The sequence below is a fragment of the Malus domestica genome, chromosome 10, assembly GCF_042453785.1.
Source record: "Malus domestica chromosome 10, GDT2T_hap1".
Classification (NCBI taxonomy): domain Eukaryota; kingdom Viridiplantae; phylum Streptophyta; class Magnoliopsida; order Rosales; family Rosaceae; genus Malus; species Malus domestica.
This window is the reverse complement of record NC_091670.1, coordinates 34,181,471-34,203,500: the sequence shown is the minus strand read 5'-3', so window position 1 is coordinate 34,203,500 and position 22,030 is coordinate 34,181,471. Positions and strand designations below refer to the sequence as shown.

Sequence of the window (22,030 nt, the reverse complement as noted above, 5' to 3'; positions counted from 1 at the left end):
TCATAGAGCAAGAAAAACAAAATACAAGAAAAGAGGGGTGACATACACCTTACCTCTTTTGAAAAAAAATAATTAACCACTTGTTATCTGAGAGTATTCAATACGTATTTTTAAGAAATTTATATTACACTATCTTTTTTGTTCAAATCATATTGCGGGATTTAAAAGTGAAGAAGTTTATTGGATTTAGAGGAATTTAATAGTGTATTTTAGACTTCTTTTTTTTGTCAAACAATAAATTTTATTAAATTAGATGTTAGATTAGCCGCTGAGGAGATTTGAACTCACGCCATCATATGCATTCAGTTACAAAGTAGAATTGTTGTGGAAGTTTTTTAAATCAAATATTTTATTTAACACACAACGTTTTCTTCCATATTTTCTTCCACTATCTCTTCTCCTAGTCAAAAGTGTTTTACGTAATATGTTGAACTAATTGTTGCAATTTCTTCATTTCGCTGTCAATCTCTACAACAATCTGAGAAGAAAAAAAATGACTCGGTCACACTTTCAACACCCCATTTTTTCTATATTAGAGAGACCGAATTTCTCAACCAAATTTTGTAAATTAAATTATGTGCTTATATATTGATGATTTGATTATCTCTTAAGTATTGATAAACGTATTTATTTTTTAAAAATTTGGTCTCTCTAGCATTATTTTTTCCTATCGCATCCTCACTGTTTATTTATGTCCTTGTAATTTATATAAAAAATCGTAAATAAATAAATTAAAACAAAAAGGGCGAGAGAGATAATTAATGTGCTTTTGTTATGACTTGAAGTCTTAAAACGGCTACGTTTGTATGCTTCCAGTTCTCCTCGTGGCCTCCACTTAGCACATCCTCATGCATGCAATGCCAAATATGAGTCACGATGAACAAGAGGTGGCATTCATTATGTTTCTACTAATTGCACTAATATTGTTTTGCTCAACAATATGTGGAATTATGTTTATGTATTTTAGTGTATGTTTGATTTCCACCGACTTCCTTTTCTTCTAATAATTAATTATCTAACTCACTAATTTTATCATTGTACTTAAAAAAAAAAAATGCGTGCAATCAATGTGTACTTTTTCTATATAGAATTTTCTTCTGATTTACACAATCCAAAAATTATAATATAATTAGAAATATGCATATGAAAAAAAGTATGCGGAAATCATTCTTGAGAAACGAAGGAGCTGGAAAGAGAGCTTGTGCCTTTGTTATGACTTGGAGTCTTCAAACGGTTATTGACAAAACAAAAACAAAAAAAGTCTTGCAACGGCTAAATTTGAGCCACGATGAACAAGAGGCTGTATTGCCAAATGCCCAGACTTTCAGATTTCCAGTTGTAGGGGTTGGTGGGTTTTCAACACGTGTCTTTACCGTTAAGCATGCTTTACTTTCTTGCTTGCCTAAGATGGATGATGCCCTAGCTAGCTAACCCCAACTTCGGACGGGGATTTGCCAAGATCGGTGGTTAACTGGGGATTTTTGTGCGACTACGATTGAATTTATAATTTGAATTGGATGTGGTTAGCAGTTACGTATCACTGAACATTAAACGTTTTCTCATCATGAATCACGATGCTTTGGCCAAAACGGTGATGGATAATGCACACCGTCGAGTGATGAACTGCGGGCGGCATTATACGTTATTGAGTAAGATTCTCTTCCTTCTACATTTTTTATTCTTCAGTTTCTTCTTTTTTCATTTTCCTCTTTTTATGTTTTTATAAAGATATTAACATAAGATGTTAATGTAGCTTAATCGTGATTGTTCAAAAATGAGAGGAGTGGAGCATGGATGAAGCCAAAGATTTGTATGGAAGGGAGCATCCTCAAACAACAAAGTCACAAATTAAAATGCTAAAAAATTTATTAAACAAAATACTTATATGCTAATCTATAAGATTTTTCACAACATATTACAATATTTCTCGATGCGTTTTCGTGTTTTGAAACCGTTACATGAAAAATTCATTACCAATACCATCAAATATCTTTCTCTCTAAAAATAATCATCCATTGATCTCCCATTCAATTTTTCAATCGATTCTTCATAAATTTTATGGTCGAAAATATTCTTTTAACGTTGGCAATAGCAACAAGACGAGTTAATGCTAATGCCACAAACAAGTAAACTAGTAATACACTTTGCTAATGTCACAAGCATGTACAGTTTTTCACCAAAAAAAAACATGAGTGGGGACGGATGCCCCTGCTGGGCCCTAGGTGGCTCTGTCCTTGAACCGGAGGGAAAAGAAATTCAAAAAGAAAAGAATCTTACACCATACGTTACAGTAGATCTAGATTATATAAAAGTTTAGAACATAAGAGTAAATGTTTCATCAAGGAGCTTAAAAATAAATTAATATAATTAAATTAGTTAGCAATGACTGATAATCTTTTGCCAACTTCAGAAGTAGGTCATAGCAATATTGATAAGGTTCATAATAAAACCTCTACGTATATCAATATGGTCGGCAGACCTATAATTGCATATTTTGATTGAGAAATGTAAGGGAACTCTTTTAAAGTCTGATTTTTCATAGATTCTCTATTCCTTTATATTTTTGACAAAATGTTTTATAATGTTGGCACGATAATTGACGTTAAACTGTGAGGCGGCAAATAGTCCATGATAGAGGGTCATTAAAAATTCATTTTCTTATACATTCATTCATATTTGGTGACTAATTCAGGAATTCCAATTGCGGGCAAGTCATCCTTTAGTGCATGCTTGGATTGTAAGTAAACTCATCCTCCATTCTTATATTAACTTTCTTTTATTTTATTGTTTAATTACATTTACATGAGAATAGCATTAGCAACACGTACCAATTAGAAAGATGTTCGCTCAGGACGCGTGTGCTACTGAGAGTCGTTAATTAGAATGATAAATAAAATTTTAGGTACATAATGACATACACGCTATTTTGATGAGTTTGATCAATGAATTAACATAACTCACATATAGGCTAAAATGCTTATGTGAATCTTCTCGGCCTTCGAAAATGGTGGATAACCGTGACTTGCCACTAGTTGTCCCCTTTTTAAAAGAAAAAAAAGAAGTCACATATATAAATAATTTTGATGTTGTAAGTGGTGGATTGTTCTCGTGGTTAAGGTATTCTCTTCAACCCACTACGTTTCGGATTCAAAATCTTTCTCTTTTCTTTAGTGTAGTTTAGATTTTTTTTGGGTTTTTATCACAAATTGTCCCTGAAATTGACATTCATCATCAAGATGGTCCCTAAAATTGAAAATCAATCAATGTAGTCCTTAAAAATAGGTGTTGCAAATCAATGTGGTCCTTCCGTCACAATTCTGTTAAAAAATCTGTTAAGTACTAATGTGGCATATAAGTGGGCTCCATAAGTCATTTTTTCTCACAAATAGTCATTGAAATTGACCCGTGACATCAAAATGGTCCATGAAATTGAAAATTGATCAATGTAGTCCAGCAAGTAAGTGTCTCGAATCAATGCATTCCTTCCATCACAATTCTGTCAAAAATTTTGTTGTGCTAATGTGACACATAAATGGCTCACACAAATCTAATTAAATTTTAAAAAAAATTACAAATAGGCTTGATAATTTAATAGTTAATAAAAAAATTGTCAACCCAAAAACCCAGTCTTGCAATCACCTCCGATCCTAGTCCACATTTCTATACCTCATTCGCTCTCTATTCTCTAAAAAATAATCTCAATACACCAATCTTTACACACTTCGACACTCTTCACCTAATTGAACCTAGATCGAGATTACCTTTGGTGACGGCTTGGCCTATTGACAATGACTTTTGGGCCATCATCGTTAACATTTAGGCGATCAACATCCTCACAACCTTAATCTTAGAGAGCTTGTTCGGGGCTTCCCTGGTAGTTTGGTGATGCAAAGAACGACGAGGTTTGCCTTGAGATAATGAGGTTATAACCGAGGTGCATCCATTGTTGGTTGAAAACTATTTCCACACCCCCTCTTAGGCCTTGGTTAAGCCTTGTGCATTTGAGAATTTGTGGAAGGGATCTCTCCCTACTATAAGAAGAAGAAAAAAAATTCATTGTGCAAACAGGTATTTAGACAATTTTTTAAATTAATTATTAAACCCACATCAGCACATAACAAATTTTTTTTACAGAATTGTGGCGAGATGATCATATTTATTTGCGACACCTATTTTCAAGGACTACATTGATTGATTTTCAATTTCAGGGACCATATTGATGGTGTGGGTCAATTTCAGGGACCATTGTGATAAAAACCTGTAAATCTTGTGGGGCCTATTTATGTGCCATATCAGCATTTAATATAATTTTAAACAGAATTGTGAGGAAATGACCACATTGATTTGCGATACATATTTTCAGGGACTACATTGATTGATTTTTAATTTCAGAGACTATCTTGATGGTGATGATCAATTTCAAAGACCATTTGTGATAGAAACTTTATTTATTTATTTATTTATTTTATATATTTGGATGCACTAAACAAGGATGAGACTTCAATGCTACGAAATTCAAATTTGTATTGGACTAGTGGTAAATGGTGATGGAGGCCCATTTTATAAAGTTGGCCCAAGTTGTTAGGCGTATTTTGGCGGGAAGGCGTTGTGGTGGCAGACTGGCAGGTCTTATTTTGGCGCCAGAAACCAGAAAGCGGCACGGAGTGAGAAGGGAACTGTAGAGGAAGAGGAGAGAGAGAGAACTCAGAAGTGAGAAAAGAGACTGAGAGACTGCGAGGAAGCAAAAATGGAGGCCTACGGAGGATACTTGGTGGATGAGAAGGCGGTGAGGGTAGAGTCCATCTTCGTGGACTTCCTCAAGAACTTCAGGATCGCAGGTGGAGGAGGAGAGGCGTATTACGAGGCGGAGATCGAAGCCATGGCCGCCAACGAATCCAGCACCATGTTCATTGACTTCTCCCACGTTATGGTCTTCAACAATCTCCTCCAGAAAGCCATTTCCGACGAGTTTCTCAGGTCCATTTTCTGAAAACCCTAAAACCCCCAAATCCCCCAACTTGATTGATTTGTGTATTCACTCAAAATCGATCGACTTTTTGTTTGATTGATTAGGTTTGAGCCCTATTTGAAGAACGCTTGCAAGACATTCGTGACCCAGCTCCGCCCCAACTTCATCTCCGACGATACAAACAAGGACATCAATGTCGCCTTCTTCAACCTCCCCGTCTCCAAGAGGTGTGTTTTTATTGATTTCTTTAGTTAATATTACAGAATTTGATTGAGCTTCCAAATGGGACATGGAAAATAATGGAACTTTTTTTTTTCATTCTAGGTTGAGGGAATTGACCACTGCAGAAATTGGAAAATTGGTATCGGTGAAAGGTGTGGTGACTCGGACCAGTGAGGTTCGACCAGAGCTTCTCCACGGGACATTCAAGTGCTTGGAGTGCGGAGGCGTCATCAAGAATGTCGAACAACAATTCAAGTACACCGAGGTCAGCCAGCTTACTTTTAATGGCGCAATTGTTTTTTTATTCCAATAGTTTAATGTTTGTTTTGAGCGTTCTGGTGGGTGATTCTGGTTTTTTGTTTTAATTGTGGGTTCAAAGCCAACAATCTGTGTCAATGCCACCTGCTCCAATAGAGCAAGGTGGGCGTTGCTTCGGCAAGAGAGCAAATTTGCAGACTGGCAGAGGGTACGAATGCAGGAGACGTCCAAAGAGATACCTGCAGGCTCCCTTCCTAGATCACTGGATGTTATTATCCGCCACGAGATTGTTGAGAAGGCCAGGGCCGGTGACACGTAAGCAAAGTCACCCCCTTTGCTTGATTCCAACTAGTGTTTTTTTTTTTTCAGCATACTAGTAGCATGTATCTAAGCTCCATGTCTGTTTCATTTTGTGCACTCATAGGGTCATTTTCACGGGCACAGTGGTTGTCATACCAGACATAATGGCATTGGCCTCCCCTGGAGACAGAGCAGAGTGTTCTCGACAAGCATCCCAGCGCAATGGTTCTATGGCTGGACATGAAGGAGTGAGGGGTCTAAAAGCATTGGGAGTGAGAGACCTCTCCTATCGCCTTGCCTTTATTGCCAACTCAGTTCAGGTTTGCCATTGAGTAGATTTGATTAGTGTTTCTGGTTATGTGATTGGTTTTTTTCTATGATCCTTTCTTTACAATTGCATTTTTGGTTCTTTTCCTCCAGATTTCTGATGGTAGACAGGATACTGATGTCCGGAATAGAAAGAAGGATGCTGACGACGATGACAACCAGCAGTTCACTGTTAGTTCCTGATACAACCTTCTGTGCTTTTTTTCCCATCTGCTAGTCTCTAGTTGTTGTTGTTCCTTGTCATTTCGGATTTCACTTTTGATCCTTCACTTGTTTTCTTCTCATCTGGCTATTGTTCGAAACTAAGACTTCGCTATGTTTTGGAACTCTGCATGCATATTTATTATTTTTGGGCAACAATTTTCTGACCCACTATTATTGTTCATTAATTTGGCAGGAAGAAGAGAAAGACGAAGTTCAAAGAATGAGGAATACCCCTGATTTCTTCAATAAGCTTGTTGATAGCATTGCCCCAACTGTATTTGGCCATCAAGATATCAAGCGTGCAATTCTGCTTATGCTCCTGGGTGGTGTCCACAAGTTTACTCATGAAGGCATCAACTTGAGAGGAGACATCAATGTTTGTATAGTTGGAGACCCCAGTTGTGCAAAATCTCAGTTCCTCAAGTATGTCCGTTCTGCTGCTTATCATTTCAGTTCCCCTAGTTTGTAGACACATCCACATTTTTATGTTGTTCAATCAACTGTAGGTATACGGCAGGAATAGTTCCAAGATCTGTTTACACTTCTGGGAAATCCTCCTCTGCTGCTGGTTTAACTGCAACTGTTGCCAAAGAACCAGAAACAGGAGAATTTTGTATTGAGGTAGCATCTAAATTTATGGACGCTTATTAACGATTTTGCACATATTTATTTGTTTCTATGGAATTATAGCTCACTTAATAGATTTTCAGTGCTGCATTTTCAGGTTGATTTTGTCATATTTTTGTGAATTGTGAGGGAGTACATACCTCTGCTTCCTATTTCTTTTGGCAATCTCTTTGCCGGTCTGTTTCCAGAAATGCTGATTTGTCACCTGTGATTTCATTTCAGGCAGGCGCGTTAATGCTTGCTGACAATGGTATTTGTTGCATTGATGAATTTGACAAAATGGACATTAGGGATCAGGTAACTGTCTTATTGTTTGGTACAATTAGATGGTGTGAGCTAGATGCATAAACTATCATTAACTGGTATGTAATGGACTTTAGGTTGCGATTCATGAGGCCATGGAACAACAGACAATAAGCATTACAAAAGCAGGGATACAGGCAACACTGAATGCTCGAACATCAATTCTCGCTGCTGCTAACCCCACAGGCGGCCGTTATGATAAATCTAAACCACTCAAGGTATATATATGCTTGAAACTTAAACTTTAAGAACTGTTTTAATAAGTGCGGGGTTATTCCCCTGGGCGACGTTCCGTAGGGAAAAACTATTTTGAAATGGAAATGTTTTATAGATTTTCTGTATGGAGGCTATGGACTTATCACCTTTTTGTTTGTGTTTTTCAGTATAATGTGGCTCTTCCTCCTCCTATCCTCTCAAGGTTTGATCTGGTATATGTTATGATTGATGACCCAGATGATCAAACTGATTACCACATTGCCCACCACATTGTAAGAGTACATCAAAAGCGCGAAGAGGCACTCACTCCTGAATTCACTACTGCACAGCTGAAACGTTATATTGCATTTGCTAAAACTCTGAAACCTAAGGTATTCTCTCTGCACTTCCAAAACCATAACCTCACCCCCTCTCTATCTGTATCTGACCGAGCAGAATAAATCACGCAGTTAAACTCCGATGCTAGAAAGCTGTTGGTGGAATCTTATGTTGCTCTCAGAAGAGGTGATACTGCTCCTGGTAGTAGAGTTGCTTATCGCATGACAGTTAGGCAACTAGAGGCGTTGATTAGACTATCCGAAGCCATTGCTCGAAGTCATTTAGACCTTCAGGTGCCTAATATTGTGGCAAGTTATTTATCGGGGTTTAAGATAAGATACATGTTTTTCAACTCTTAACAAATTCTTGCAGGTAAAACCAGCCCATGTCCGTTTAGCAGTGAGATTGCTGAAAACATCAGTGATCAGGTAGGAAATCTATGAGACGATGTTGAATATCCTCCCTCCTCTCGTATCATCTCTCTCTCTCTATCTCACACACACACACACACACACACACACTCTCCAAATTCTGAGGCTTTGTGTCAATAACGTGCGTTTTCTTTTGTCATTCAGTGTGGAGTCTAGTGAGATTGATCTGTCCGATTTTGATCAAGGTGATGATGCCAAAGCTGAGCCAGCCTCTGAGGATGCTGGCATTATTATAAGACCCTTTTTTTTTTTTTTGGGTGCCTTCTTCAAACTTGATCTTAACATGATCACTTTATGTGGGTAATAGGTGTAGCAAATGATGATGGTGCAGCTGACCAAGGAAAGATTAAAGTAAGTGATGAATACTTTCAGAGGATTGCCCAGGCCCTTGTCATGCGTCTTAGACAGCATGAAGAAGATGTTAGGCAAAGCGGTAAGCCATCTACTCTTTTTTTTTTTTATTCTTGTTAACATGTAGATAATGATGAAATGTTAGATCAGTTTTCCTTTAGAATGTTGGTTCCAATTCTGTATAAATCACTAAATAGTAAAGATAGATGTTTATGCATTGTGATAGTCCCGTCAAGCAATCCAACTGTAGAATCTTAGCTAATTCTCTAGTTTTGAAACCACTTCTTCCAAATGGACTCCAACCTTTATTTGTAATTATTACCATGTAATTTGTATTCATTTTCTGGAAAGTTCTTAAAATAATTAACGGGTTCCTTGTTTCAGGGACAGGGCTGGCTGGAATGAGGCAGAGGGATTTGATTGAATGGTATGTGAGACAGCAGGACGAGAAAAATGCTTACAGTTCCAAGGAGGAGGCGGAGCGTGAAGTCACCATAATCAGTGCCATAATAGAGGTAAGAGTACCGTTACCTTGCACCCGCAATGTTAGTGTAAATGTTGCTATATTATCTGGACGTAATAGCAGTTATCTTTTACTAAAAGAGAAAAATAAACACGTGAAATGCAGTGGTTGATAACAAGAGAAGGACATCTGATAGTACTACATGACGGTAGTCAAGCAGCAGAAGGCGAGGGTGAAGGCGAAGGTGGAGGTCAAGGTGAAGGCGAAGGTGTAGGGCAACAGTCAAAAAAATCTAGAAAAGAAAGAATATTGACTGTGAATCCCAACTATGTTATAGATTAATCTGGTGATACTCTTTAAGTAGGAAACCGTCAAACCATCAATTGTTGGTAAGTTCACAATCCCCCGAATATAATTTGTTGCTCAGTTTTGAGCTTAGTTTGGCTCTGCCGTGTTGCGGCAAAATTTGTTGCAGAAAGAGAGATCGGTAATTTATTAGAGCTGAAACGTTCTTAATGTAGTTTAACGCGATTTACTAATGAAATGAACTACTTTATAACTTGGATTATGGTCTTTGCGGACGAAGACTGATTAACAGTTTCATGTTTGCTTTAATAAATGAATTAGAGGCTTTCTTTTGAGGTGAAATTCTACTGTGCTGGCTGTTGGATAAGATAACACACTAATAACGTGAGACCCTCTGCATGTGGGTCTCACCCGTTTATGAGTGTTGTTGTACGTACTGAAGAATTTCTCCTCTTTCGGGAAGACATTATAAGTTGGAAATACCTCAGGGTTGGATAAGGCAAATATTAATTAGTGAAGGTTCATAATGTTAAAAGCTAAACACCTTCTTTGTCAGAGTGACATAGAGTTGTTGGTATAATGTTATGTTATTTTCAATAGAGTTTTGCACTCAAACGTTACCTTCCACTTCATCCTTTGTCTTCTTGAATATTTTTGCTTCTCATGTTTAAGCTTGCCCAAGCCATCGACGAAGACTACTTAACCTTTTCCTTTCAATCGAAATGACAAAAAAATTCAATAGATAAACTTCGGATTACAATAAAAACGTCTACAAGACAAAAAATTATCACACTTAATAGAGTAACAAAACAACTGGCATAAAATTGCAAAACGCAAAGTTATAGCAGACAAAAACAACCCAGACAACTATGTCACTCACAAACATAACTTCATCCAATTCAAATTAGTGAACATCCGTTTTATTATTTATTTTTACAGTGAATTGGTCCAAATTCTCATTTGGAGACAAAATAGTTGAGGTTGTAATTTTTTTTTTCGGACAAAATATTATTTTAATTCAAGTATGACAAATTTAATTCACTAATTATCCTTTTTATATAAATATTTTAATGTGGCCTCGGTCGTGGTCTTTGAGGCTTTATCTTGAAGGAGAATAATTCTATAACTCCACCTACTTCATAAGATACCTCATAAACAACAACACTACAGCTTATGATACTCAAAATAATTAGCTTGCTTTGGTTTGTTTTAATTCTTATAAATTTATAATTAGCCGACTACTGTTAATTGGCTTATTCATTTATTTTTCAAGTCCAATCTAATTAAAAATTGTTAGAAGATTCAAAAAAAAAAAAAAAAAAAACATGGGCTTAGCCAAGTCGTTGTGCAATACGCTTCTCCTTTTAAAGTATTTGCTTTTTTCTTAACAATCGTCAAGCGACAGTTAAAGAGAGTTGAACTCGGAACGTCAGATGCAATGATCAATATGATTGACCAAACGAACTATAAATTCTTTAGAAAACACAACCGTTAGCTCATATTTAAGTGAGAGGATTACTTGCATGATGATATAAATAAACAACAAGATGCTGGAGAATTTTCCAACAGTCAGATTAAACTTCAATATTAATTCTCTGAGGAAAATGGGTGGCTGACAGATTAGCAAAAGATGGATGTTTCACAGATAAATAAATATTTTTTCTATGAAAAATATATAATATCAAAATTGTAAAACAAACTCAGGAGGCAAATTAGTCCAACTACTATGCATGATACACAGAATCTTTTTTTGGTAAAACCAAAAATGCTGTTTCAGTTAGAGTTCAACTTGAATATCAATTTTTATCTTCGAACAACAAATTACGGTTTGACATATGTGTGAAAGCTCTTTCTTTGATTTGTTGAGTTATGTTTGCGTACATTTTGAGTGTAATTTGCAAGGGAATTAGTTGGTCTTCGGACAAAAATACAATTATTCTTACAGCAAAAGCCAGAACGTTGTCATCAATTCAAAATTAATGTATATGATGTCTCGTACCAGCAGCACTTACCTTCGTAGTACCAAAACCAAATCATATGCAGCTAATTAAACCTGTCTTAGCCCCACTTCAAAACTAATAGAAAGTTTTCTCGTCTCCCACCCCTTGTTATGGCCTAAACCTTAAAAGGGTGATCCAAGTTACCTAGGCTTCCCACTTTGCAAAGGTCGGAAAAGAAACATCTATCGCACTCCTTGTTATGGCCAAAACCCTAAAAAAGAAAAATATATAAAATTATAATCAACCTCCATGTGGTAGGCTAGGCAGCCATCTGTATATATTTTTGCATTTTTTTTTGTATTTTGTTATTGGTTTTTTGTATACACATACAATCAAACGAAGAGTAACATGGCTTGACAAAAAAAAAAGAAAAAGCAGAGAGTAACATGGCATGAATTTTTGTCTGCATTGTTTGCAAATGAGGCCATGGGGGGTTGGTTTGTTTCGAAGAACTTTTCTCAGTCATTGACGGCGTGATTGCTAAATATCCAGCGAAGCCACGTGACAAGTATTTTCCGTCAAGTCAAAGGAAGAAGAAGAAGAAGATGGATATACTGATACACGTACAATTAAATTTACAGATCAACATCCAAAATTGGCAAAACCCTTCAAGGGTCCCACGTTTCTCTACTCCCCCTTGATGTGATTGCCAGCTGTCACCTCACCCAACAAGGCTCACCATAATTCCATCTGCATTTTCATAGAGAAACTTACAAACACTCCTAGTATGCAACCGTATGGATATTTCAAACTAATCTTTCACGTCAAGAATTCGTAATTCGATTGGTTAAGATCATTTTCATTGCGTTTGAAGTATTGAGTTCGAATCCTACCTCCTGTAAAAATACACACACCACCACATATAGAAAAAAAATTTATGTTCAAACTACAATTGTGACAATATTTTAAACCAATAACGTATTGTTATATGTTTTAGCTTTTTCACTAACAATGTGTTATTGATTTGAGATACAACACGATAATGTATCAAAGTGTAGGTGAGTCTCTCTCTCCCATATACCCCGCTAATTTACAACCACGCCACTGACCACCCTGGCCTTGAATCACATCGAATTGTGAAATAATAGCCAAACCTATCTGTGAATTTTTGTGCTGTCATAGCCCTTGGAATTTAATTATATAAGCCGACGGTGGAGGGTAGTTTAGGCAATTTGCATGGGGAGGTTGGCTGCTATCAGTGAATAACTAGGTATTTGGGCAATTAAAATCGAACCATAGGGGTATTTATGTGTGTGAAGCATATGTCTATATGTTAATGTGCCAGGTTCTCAAGCTTTTTGTGGTATTAGTTTGGAGAGACAGTTGGCTGCTACAGTCGTAGAGAATAGAGGTGGACCTTGAGAGTTTGATTGGAGGAGAAAGAGAGAGAAAGAGAGAGAAAGAGAAAGGAAGAGAGTTGATCACCCAAGTAAGTAGGTAAGATTATAGAGATGATTATTAGCTTAGTTTATCAATCTCTTTGTGCTCTTCAAAGTTTCAGTACTTGATTTCAGTTTTTTGTTACGTAACTTTAAAAACTCATTTGATAACCATTTCATTCTTATACTTGAGTTTTTTTTATTCTCGGTTTGTTTTTTTTTTATTTTTCGGTTTTAGACTTAAAGGGATATTTGAGTTGAGAAGTGAGATGGGTTATTGGCAAACAAAGGTGCTTCCAAAGATCAAGAAGGTGTTTGAGACCAAAACCAGTACAAAAAAGGCTGCTGCTGCTGAGGCTTGCAAGTCCTTTGATGACTCCAAGGTTTGTTATATTTCTTCCTTTTTTTTATCTCTTGTTTTTATGGTTAGGTCAAATTATATTATTTTCGGCAGAAGATCATCCAAACAGAACAGTTTATGATTATAAATATATGTGGGATATAACTATATATGCATCTGTTTTCAGGAGGAAATAACCAAGGAGTTTGAAGAAAAGAAGGCTGAACTTCAAGCAAAAGTAATTGAATTATATGAAGCTTGCTCAGCTGAAATCAAGGTAAGATATTTACAAAGTTGTCGTATAGGACGAGAAAATATGTCCTATCTATACAAAATGTGTCCGTCTTTCCCGTCACACCAAAAATCTCGTTCATAAGACAAACTAAGAGATAAACAACGAAAGAGTGAATTACTAGACCAATTATTAAGTATTAATTAGCTCTTTTTACACAACTTAATTTCATCTTAAACAGACTTTGGTTAAGGAGCGCAAGGAGTCAGGGTTGAAGAAGTATTCAGCTGCTGTCCTCAAGTTCCTTGAAGAGTTGGCTAAAATTGGTATGCAATTTATTTAAATCATATTCAACGATTTTTGGGTTTAATTCTTCAAAATTGTCGTGTGTTTAATTGGGTTATATCTTTATATGCATGAACAGAATTCCCAGGATCCAAACCAGTATCAGACGCCTCTTCAAAATATGGGCCAGCCTATGTTTCAGGTCCAGTTTTCTTTGTGTTTGAGAAGGTGTCAACATTCACTGTGACTGAGGAGAAGGTGGAGCCGCCACCGCTGCCAGCAGAAGCAGCAAAAACGGAGGAGGAAACAAGTGGTAGTGTAAAAGAAAAGGAGATAGTGATTGAAGAAGAGAAGAAAGAAGAGGTGGTGGAGGAGAAGAAAGAAGAGGTAGTGGTGGAGGAGAAAGAGGAGGAGGTTGAGAAACCTAAACCTACCAAGCCAGATGCTGCTGCTGAGGCTCCTCCTCCCAAGGTGGAGGAATCTGCTGCTGCAGAACCACCAAAGCCTTAGGAAGAACATTCAATCAATCATGCATGGATTAAAAAGGTTTAAAAATCTTTAAGTCCTTCCTCCCCAAGTCAGCGATGACTTCTGCGTAAAAGTGTTATAATTTGGTGAAATATATTTGATTTGTTATTCTTTAATACTTGTAATCTATTTCGGAATATTTGTTTTTTCCAAAATTTTTCATTTATGTGTAATTTTTTGTCTATCAGTTTGTGTATGTATGTATGTATCAGTCTTATTACATTGGAGATAATCAAATTTTGAACCTATTCGATCCGCACCAATCACTTGCCCCTTCCTCACTACATAATCACATTTAGGGTCGGAGCTCAAAATTTTATTTAGCGGGACGACCTTAACCTTCAGACTTGAGACAAAAAAAATTCATGATAGTAGATTTTTTTCTATAATTAAGTTGCTTTTCTTTTCTTCTCAATTTTCATTAAACCAACTTGTAGACATTTTTTTTCTCACAATTATAGCTTGATATACATATTATTTGAAAATTTCAACTAATCATTTAAAGTACTTAAATGTGATAAATAACTAAGCAGTTAAAGTACTTAAATATGATAAATAACTAAGCACTTAAAGTACTTAAATATGATAAATTCAAGTTCTATGATTTTTTTCCTTTGCACAAAACTTCAGCAGTTCAGTGGGGGCACCTGCCCTCGACGGGGCTTAGCTGCCTCTGTCCTTGATTACATTCGAGACCTGAGACTGAGTCCATAGAGTGGAAAATGAGAATCTCCTACCAGAGCAAACGCATATGGGAGGGCATTATCTATTGCAAAAGATCTACTAAAAACACAGAACGTTGACCTAGCACTTGATTAATTGGTCTATCAGCACTTGGTTTTCACTTTAGTTAAGAGGAGGTCTCCAGATCATGCCGATGCACAGACACTAAATTGTTGGTAGATTTACATTATGTTGTAAAGTATCTTTGTGAGCATCACAGGCTCACAGTATTTATAAAAAGCACAAAAAAGTAGGAAAAAAAAAAAAAACAAAGAATGTAAGTGTGCTTGAATAGAAAAATAATAGAGTGAATGAAATATTTTAAATACGGGTTTTTTTTTTATATATTAATTTTATACAAAATCATCTTATCGTTAGATACATTTCACAATCAAAATTATTACTGAAGTACTTATACACTTTAATATGCAATTGTAGTTTCAACCTCAAATCACTTTGGACGCTTATATCTTAAGATTATTTATTTTCTTTAACTTTTAAAGTCATTATCATCCTTCATTGTAAAACAAAATCCTAAACAATAAAACTGCACACACAATGATTACAAAAAAATATTTTTAACGAATAGAACATGAAGTCGACATTTTAAAAGCTTCACGTGAGATAAGTTTCTCATAGTAAAACTAAGGAAGTGATCTCCACACTCCTTTTTTTACCCTTCGGATTTACTCACCTCTGATTATTCACGACGATTAAGTTGAATAAATTAAAAAGCAATCTTGGGCCGTTCAAAACGAGAAAGACAAAAGGCACGAGCCCAATAAGTATAAATAAACAGCCCAATTTCAAAATATTCGAGTTCGTTCGGATCAAATACTGAACAACTGGTGATCGCGCATCGCGTTCTTCTTCAGCTTCTTCCCGTCTCTCTCACTCTGACCTCTCCGACTAAGTTTGCGTCTCTGCTCTTCCAGGTACACCCATATCTATATCCTGAACAACTTTATTCATTTAATTATTTGTTAGCGAAGAGGAAGGCTTTCGCTTGTTGGGTTCAATTCGGTTCTCTCTCTCATCTTTGATTGATGCAACGAAAAGGGGTTTAGAGTTTAACGATCAAGATACAATCTTTAATTGTTTCTTTCCAATGTTCTAGTTAATTTGGATCAAATTCACAATTTTTTTTTATTAATTTCAGCTTTTTCGAATTGTTTTAGTTGAAAAATTCCAGATGGTTAGAAATTGGGAATAAATTCTGGAATGATTTTGCTTAAATTCAATCTTTTTGTTGTCCTAACAGATGGAGCCAGCAAGTTCATCAAACCCAGATTTTACAAGTGTTGATGGTGCAGCTGTAGTGGAGGGATTTGATCATTCTGTTGATGAGATTTCTGCAAAGGTCGATACGGTGAGGCTTCTTTTCACTAATTATAAACGGGTATCTTCTTTATGTAATTCAAGTTCTAGTTTCGTCGTCTAATCTGGTAGGTGTTATATGATTTTCCACTCCAATAGTTTGGTTTTTCGTCGTTAATTATCAATATGTTGGTCAGCTTCTACTATGGATTTTACCTATGGTTTTGTGCAATTTTTTCATTTATGGGAAATCTGTCCAAAATTTTAAAACTTGTGAACAAGATTGGCTAACTTGTCTTTTACTTGCAGCTTGAGAAAAGAGTGAATGAGGTGGAACGGTTTTACTTGACTACGGGAAATCCGCATCTACCCACTTCAAAAGGTGTTGCAGTTGTGAAGGATAAACAGCTAACTGCTTCTAAGAAGCAGCAGCAAGATGCATCACGTAGGGAAGCCGCTGCTACAAAGAGAATGCAAGAGCTTATGCGCCAATTTTCTGCAATGTTCCGTCAGGCAAGCACCAAACGTTTTGCAATGGATGCAAGTACTTGGGTATATTTTAATGAAGATATTTTCTTACATCTAAGGGTTCTTTCTTTCACTAATTCTTCACATGTTTTTTTAACTATTTTCCTTCTTTATAATATTGTTGGATATATGATTTTTTGAAGCAAGTTTAGAAGTAATTTCCTGGGGAAGGGGAAAAGTCAGATGATATAGTGTTGGAAGCGGAGCAAAATCGAATATGTTTGGTCAAATTATAACATCCTAATTAATACCTTCTCTTGGTAAAAGACAGTCATTTGGACTTGTTGTGAGGAACAAATAGCAGCAGTTTTAGAAGAGCTTTTCACATATCGGCCCTTGATAACATGACATTTTAGGGAAAAAGAAATTCAAAGTTAAAACCCAATACTTTAGGGAAAAAGATCCTGTTGATTTTGTAATGGGAGCAGGGCAGCATAAGAATTTCACAACTAAGAATCCACTAGAGCATGACAAGTGGATAGATGAAGTATTTTTTCCTCTCCAATTGAGTTCTTGAACGGTTTATGTAAAAGGGAATTTTAATGAAAAACCCATGGTGCTGTTCACTTTAACAAAAAACCACATTTTTACACTAAAAAGTAAAACCTGGTACTATTCACTTTACCCTTTATTTTGTCCTTATCGTTAAAACTCAAAGTTTTCAAGTCATTTTCATTAGTTTTCCTTATATAAAACTTATAGTTGTCGGGGTGTTTTTTTTTTCTACAACAAAACCTTATAAAATTGCGTGCTCCAAGTACTCTATGTCTTTTCTTAAAGTCTCTTTCCAAGCCTTCCTAGGTCTTGCTCTACCCCTTTTGCTCTGAGCACAATCCAAGTCTTCCTAGGTCTTGCTCTACCCCTTTTGCTTAGAGCACAATCCAGGTCTTCCTAAGTTTTCCTTTACCCTTTTTGCACCTTTTCTAATTTACTACTATAAAATTTCTATAAAAAGCTAGACGCCGTTGTCAATTTTTGTGACCAGATGTTCATGTTGAGTGATACTTCTAATTTCACATACAAGCTAAATGAGAAACTTTAGTTGTTACTTGTTAGAGTCTGGACCCTCTTGCACGGTTTCTTTTAGGTGGATAATGTTTTTCAGAAAAAGCAGAAGCAAGGAGACTCATAAAATGTTGAATTTTTTCTTGCTAGAAGAAAGTTGTCTTTTTTGATGTAGGAAAATATTCTGATATCTGGTATTTATGCTGTATCTACATGGGTGAAGTACCAGCTGCAAATTTGAGTGGACTTTGATTTTTTTCGCATTCACTAACATGTACATGGTTTTTCATTAAAACTTCAATTAGATGCTTTGTTGCTAAAACAGTAATAAAAATGATTTATCTGGGTTAACACTAGTTAATATGGCTTCACTTGGCACTGTTCAGATCACTAAGCTTGAATGGGCGTGGCCCTTTATGAATCCTGTAGATGTTGAAGGTCTGGGATTGCATGACTATTATCAAGTAAAGTTTTCTTCCTTTAGAATTTTCTGATTAGTAATCTCTACCTTTATGGGCAAATGTTATCATCTTCTTCACTTATCAAAAAGACTTTGTACATTTTTAATTGTTTTAAAATTTACTCACTATGCTGATGAGGACACGCTGTACTTTTCTCAAAGGTCCTCATTAAAGTATTAAAAAAGCAAAAAATTGTCGAACTTTTAGTTGTCGATTTGAAGATGCATATATCTAATTGTCTCATACTGATTTCTCTGTTGTTGGTCTGTCGTCTTTCACGTAGTGTTCATTCATTCTTTATTATACATCTTTCTTTTTCAACAAAGAAGAAAATTCTTTTTGATGGTCTGCTAATTTGTTTCATGTCTTACGTTAGGTCATTGAGAAGCCCATGGACCTTGGTACCATAAAAAATAGAATGGAAGCCAAGGATGGTAGTGAGTATAAGAATGTCAGGGAGATATATGCTGATGTGAGGCTGGTTTTCAAGAATGCAATGAAATATAATGATGAAGGTGAGGATGTCTATGTGATGGCCCAATCGTTGTTGCAAAAATTCGAAGAAAAATGGCTAAAGCTTCTGCCTAAAGTTGTTGAAGAGGTAAGTTTCTATTCTTAATGCGAAAATATCTTATGCAGGACTTCATGGACCTTGTTACCAACACTTTTTTTTTAACGAATTCAGTAGCCTTTCATTGTGAATGGATGTGTTTTAGGTTGCCTGTCTTCTTGTTTCAGTATAGTTTTTTAACTTTCAACCTAAGTTTTAACTATTTATAGGAAACAAGACGAGCAGACGAGGAAGCAGAGGCACGGCGAAACATGCAACTATCTCAGGATGCTGCATATGCCAGCACAGCTAAGGATCTAAGCAATGAGGTTTGTCAAATTTCAGAATCCTCGTAGTAATTTGCAACGAAGCTTCTCAATTTTCTCTCGTTATTCTAATTTTTAATAGCAACATGCATTTACATACACAATGCCAGTCAAAAGTTCGATTATTTTTAGGAGTAAATTCTGACGCATGATCTACATTTTTTTTTGACGAAATCATTTTCAGCTTTTTGAGATTGATGTGTATTTGAGGAACCTTAGACAAACAGTGGTTCAGAAGTGCAGGTTTGTTAAGAACCCTTATCCACTCTACAATTAAACTAAATTGCTTGTGTTTTTGCTTGGGTTTATATATAGTTTTAGAAACTTCAAATCAAAGTGCATTTTATTGCCGTGTTGCAACCGACAAAATTGGATGTGTAGCTTCATGTTAGTTGGGTGGTTAAACTGTGAATGGGCCTTACTGAATTGCTGAATCCAGCATTGTTCTTGCAACAACATGGGCATGGTCTTGTTGTGTCTGTTATTTTTCATTGATCATTTTGGCATCTGTGAAGCGTCTAACTGTGGATTGATTTAGGAAAATGTCTTCGGATGATAAAAGAAAACTCGGGACAGCTCTCTCGCAGTTATCTGCCGAAGATCTCAGCAAGGCTCTAGAAATTGTTGCACAGAGTAACCCCAACTTCCAAGCAACTGCGCAAGAAGTGGATCTTGACATTGATGCTCAGGTCATCATCTATTTATCTATTTGTTTTTGCTGTGATCTGGCAGTCATTTAAATTGAATGTAGTAGTGCAATATCAAACCGTCGTATTTCCGTTTAAATTCATTTGGCATGATGCTAATTCAGATGTCTATTCTTTCATTTCTTCCATCCCATCTACACAGAATGAATGCACATTATGGAGGTTAAAGGTTTTTGTAAAGGAGGCACTAAAAGTTCAGGGGAAAAGTCCCGAAGCCATTGGCGGAAAAGTCCAGGGGAAGATTTCTGAAGCCATTGGCGGCAACAAAGTTGCAGGCTCGAAACGGAATAGAGAGATTTGTGATACTCTTGCGAAGACTGCCGTAAGGAGGACCAAAAAGATCTCCAATATGTGATCTCGCTTGAACGTCAAACGACTGTTCATTCAGTGCAGTACCGGAGACTCTGAAACGTAGTTTTGTGCAGGTTTTACCATTGACAGCTCTGTAAATCTCCTTAATGGAAGAACTACTGATCGTTTTTCTGTATAGGTATGTTATATGGATCAACTTGTCGGTTTTCTCTAAAAGGATGCCTGTTCGCAAAAGAATGGATCATATGAATATTATTTCTGTTCTCTAGCAATTGGGGTTTGTTTGGGTTGTAAACCGTACTTGTTACCTTGGCTTTCAAGAAATACCCGTTCAAGAAATTTGCAGCTCTCCATTCGTTACTTTCTGCTATCATTTCGAACCTCGACTAAACCTAAACCTGGAAGGATTGCACCTGACATTCCTAGACAACTTGTAAGAATTACACCCAAATTACTTGGTATAAAACTATGACAATATGATGAAGATGTTCTGCAGATGCTTGTGAAAACATGAATCCGGGACTTACATATTTTCGTAGAAAATGATCGTATAAGCGAAGTCCCCGACGGCACCAAACAGTTCAATTGTGTGCATCTCACATTCAGACAAAGGTTTCCAGAACTCATAAGAATATGAGAATAGAAACCATTTTTCCATCATGTACACACTAGACAACTTATGTTTCCCCTCTTCTCGATTCATCAGCTACTGTCGTCGTGACTGCCTCTCAGAAACGGGAATATATGGAAGTCAGAGAGCAAAGACTCCATGTCCTTTGCAGGAACTGTTTTGTTTTCCTTTTCCGCTACTTGCAAATCGGAATCCCGCCAGAACTTGATGATTTGTAGATTTTCTTCTTCTGTCAATCTCTGGACAAGGATTCTGGAAGCATAGCCTTTCTCTCTCATTTGAAGGCATATCTGCGAGGGATTGTTTTCTGAAAGAGTGACCATGTACAACCAGCCCTTCTTTGACAAAAGAGTGTCAGCAACCGGCAGCATCTTGTCAATCACAGTACGTCCATTCTCCCCGCCAGCCCAAGCAGATGCTATTCCTTCGCGTCCCACTTCATCTTCAGGGGTCGGCACATAAGGTGGGTTCACAACTATTACATCAACCAAACCTTTCAGACGCTCCTCCAGTCCTGATGCAATGTTAGTATTTATCAACTCCGCATGAACCCCATGTGCTTCCAACGTCTCATGAGTCACCTTCACCGCATGGGGGTTAATGTCAGTCGCAATATACTGCGCCTCCTGGCCAACAATAAGAGCTAGAGAAGTAATGACATAGCCACTGCCGCAACCCAGTTCCAGGCACAATGCCGGTTGGTGCTGCAACAGGTTTGTTCGATCAGCTAAAAGCGCATCTACTAGAGCAAACGAATCATCACACGGTTCATAAACCTCGGGGTGAGAACTGACAAGGCGGATTTGGGCGATTCTGGAGGACATCTTGTGTAGAACCTATCATAACAAAGTAATTTCAAGGAAGACGTAAACATTGATGTAACTGGGAACCAAAATCTATGAGTATGATATTTTCTGGGTAGTAGTTTGGACAGAAACTCACAAAGTACCAATATTTTCTGGGTTCCAGCTCTAAGTACCAAAACTCACAAAATTAACTAAATAATTACACCAGAATTTTAATTTAATGATAATAATAATCAAAGAAAAAAACTCAATGTTCAATCAGTGAAGGCACGAATTACTCAAGAAATCAAAAATTAAGCATCTGGGTAATCCAATAAACTGCAATTTATGATCTGAGATAGCATAAGAGTTGGGAAGGAAATTAAAAAAAAAAAAAAAAAAAAAAAGCACAATGGTATGAGAAATTGCAGCCCAACAATAACTGATTGAAATAAAGGAGCCACCTTTAACAAAAAACTCCAACGTACCTTCAGAAATCAAATATTTAGGACTGATTGGGTTGCTTGCTGCGTCCTCTTCTTGCTTGGCAATATTTCTCTAGGGTTTCTGGTGTTTGTTTACTAAGTCCAGGTGAAAGCGGGAACTTGCAGAGGTTGGTGGGCGGC

General features: G+C 36.6%; 4 protein-coding genes across 6 annotated transcripts; 3 read left to right on the top strand and 1 right to left on the bottom strand.

The window, feature by feature from the left end:
• The first annotated feature begins 4,612 nt into the window (after positions 1 to 4,612).
• LOC103445965 (DNA replication licensing factor MCM6) lies at positions 4,613 to 9,550 on the top strand. Its single transcript, XM_008385020.4, has 17 exons — positions 4,613 to 4,977; positions 5,074 to 5,196; positions 5,294 to 5,456; positions 5,571 to 5,764; positions 5,874 to 6,069; positions 6,170 to 6,247; positions 6,474 to 6,703; positions 6,787 to 6,901; positions 7,130 to 7,204; positions 7,288 to 7,428; positions 7,594 to 7,797; positions 7,876 to 8,037; positions 8,117 to 8,172; positions 8,320 to 8,360; positions 8,483 to 8,608; positions 8,911 to 9,041; positions 9,155 to 9,550. Exons 1-17 carry the CDS (start codon positions 4,748 to 4,750, stop codon positions 9,329 to 9,331), a joined length of 2,442 nt encoding a protein of 813 aa, XP_008383242.1. The 5' UTR covers positions 4,613 to 4,747; the 3' UTR covers positions 9,332 to 9,550.
• Positions 9,551 to 12,548: 2,998 nt separating this feature from the next.
• Positions 12,549 to 14,322, top strand: LOC103445964 (plasma membrane-associated cation-binding protein 1). Of its 2 annotated transcripts, none has more exons than XM_008385018.4 (5): positions 12,549 to 12,724; positions 12,913 to 13,057; positions 13,202 to 13,291; positions 13,488 to 13,572; positions 13,671 to 14,322. In XM_008385018.4, exons 2-5 carry the CDS (start codon positions 12,944 to 12,946, stop codon positions 14,039 to 14,041), a joined length of 660 nt encoding a protein of 219 aa, XP_008383240.1. In that variant the 5' UTR covers positions 12,549 to 12,724; positions 12,913 to 12,943; the 3' UTR covers positions 14,042 to 14,322. The 2 variants fall into 2 exon arrangements, with proteins under 2 accessions (XP_008383240.1, XP_008383239.1); XM_008385017.4 differs by having other exon boundaries at positions 12,583 to 12,732.
• Positions 14,323 to 15,565: 1,243 nt separating this feature from the next.
• On the top strand, positions 15,566 to 20,327 carry LOC103445962 (transcription factor GTE1). 2 transcript variants are annotated; one of them, XM_008385014.4, is made up of 9 exons: positions 15,589 to 15,717; positions 16,044 to 16,151; positions 16,409 to 16,612; positions 18,019 to 18,096; positions 18,470 to 18,694; positions 18,874 to 18,972; positions 19,154 to 19,212; positions 19,508 to 19,658; positions 19,819 to 20,327. In XM_008385014.4, exons 2-9 carry the CDS (start codon positions 16,044 to 16,046, stop codon positions 20,029 to 20,031), a joined length of 1,137 nt encoding a protein of 378 aa, XP_008383236.1. In that variant the 5' UTR covers positions 15,589 to 15,717; the 3' UTR covers positions 20,032 to 20,327. The 2 variants fall into 2 exon arrangements, with proteins under 2 accessions (XP_008383238.1, XP_008383236.1); XM_008385016.4 differs by lacking the exon at positions 18,019 to 18,096 and having other exon boundaries at positions 15,566 to 15,717.
• Positions 20,328 to 20,439: 112 nt separating this feature from the next.
• On the bottom strand, positions 20,440 to 22,026 carry LOC103412304 (uncharacterized). The gene is made up of 2 exons (XM_008350885.4): positions 21,893 to 22,026; positions 20,440 to 21,455 (listed from the first exon to the last, which is right to left on the bottom strand). The coding sequence occupies exon 2, from the start codon at positions 21,441 to 21,443 to the stop codon at positions 20,691 to 20,693; it is 753 nt and encodes a 250-aa protein (XP_008349107.1). The 5' UTR covers positions 21,444 to 21,455; positions 21,893 to 22,026; the 3' UTR covers positions 20,440 to 20,690.
• Between the last annotated feature and the right edge of the window lie 4 nt (positions 22,027 to 22,030).

Excerpts from the sequence above, each read along its gene's own strand:
- LOC103445965 (XM_008385020.4), top strand. The coding sequence starts at position 4,748 with ATGGAGGCCTACGGAGGATACTTGGTGGATGAGAAGGCGGTGAGGGTA. Across the intron at positions 6,248-6,473 it reads ATGACAACCAGCAGTTCACT|GAAGAAGAGAAAGACGAAGT; the intron begins GTTAGTTCCTGA and ends TTAATTTGGCAG. Across the intron at positions 8,361-8,482 it reads TCTGTCCGATTTTGATCAAG|GTGTAGCAAATGATGATGGT; the intron begins GTGATGATGCCA and ends TGTGGGTAATAG.
- LOC103445964 (XM_008385018.4), top strand. The coding sequence starts at position 12,944 with ATGGGTTATTGGCAAACAAAGGTGCTTCCAAAGATCAAGAAGGTGTTT. Across the intron at positions 13,058-13,201 it reads AGTCCTTTGATGACTCCAAG|GAGGAAATAACCAAGGAGTT; the intron begins GTTTGTTATATT and ends ATCTGTTTTCAG. Across the intron at positions 13,573-13,670 it reads TGAAGAGTTGGCTAAAATTG|AATTCCCAGGATCCAAACCA; the intron begins GTATGCAATTTA and ends ATGCATGAACAG.
- LOC103445962 (XM_008385014.4), top strand. The coding sequence starts at position 16,044 with ATGGAGCCAGCAAGTTCATCAAACCCAGATTTTACAAGTGTTGATGGT. Across the intron at positions 16,613-18,018 it reads TTTCTGCAATGTTCCGTCAG|ATCACTAAGCTTGAATGGGC; the intron begins GCAAGCACCAAA and ends GGCACTGTTCAG. Across the intron at positions 18,097-18,469 it reads GATTGCATGACTATTATCAA|GTCATTGAGAAGCCCATGGA; the intron begins GTAAAGTTTTCT and ends GTCTTACGTTAG.
- LOC103412304 (XM_008350885.4), bottom strand. The coding sequence starts at position 21,443 with ATGTCCTCCAGAATCGCCCAAATCCGCCTTGTCAGTTCTCACCCCGAG.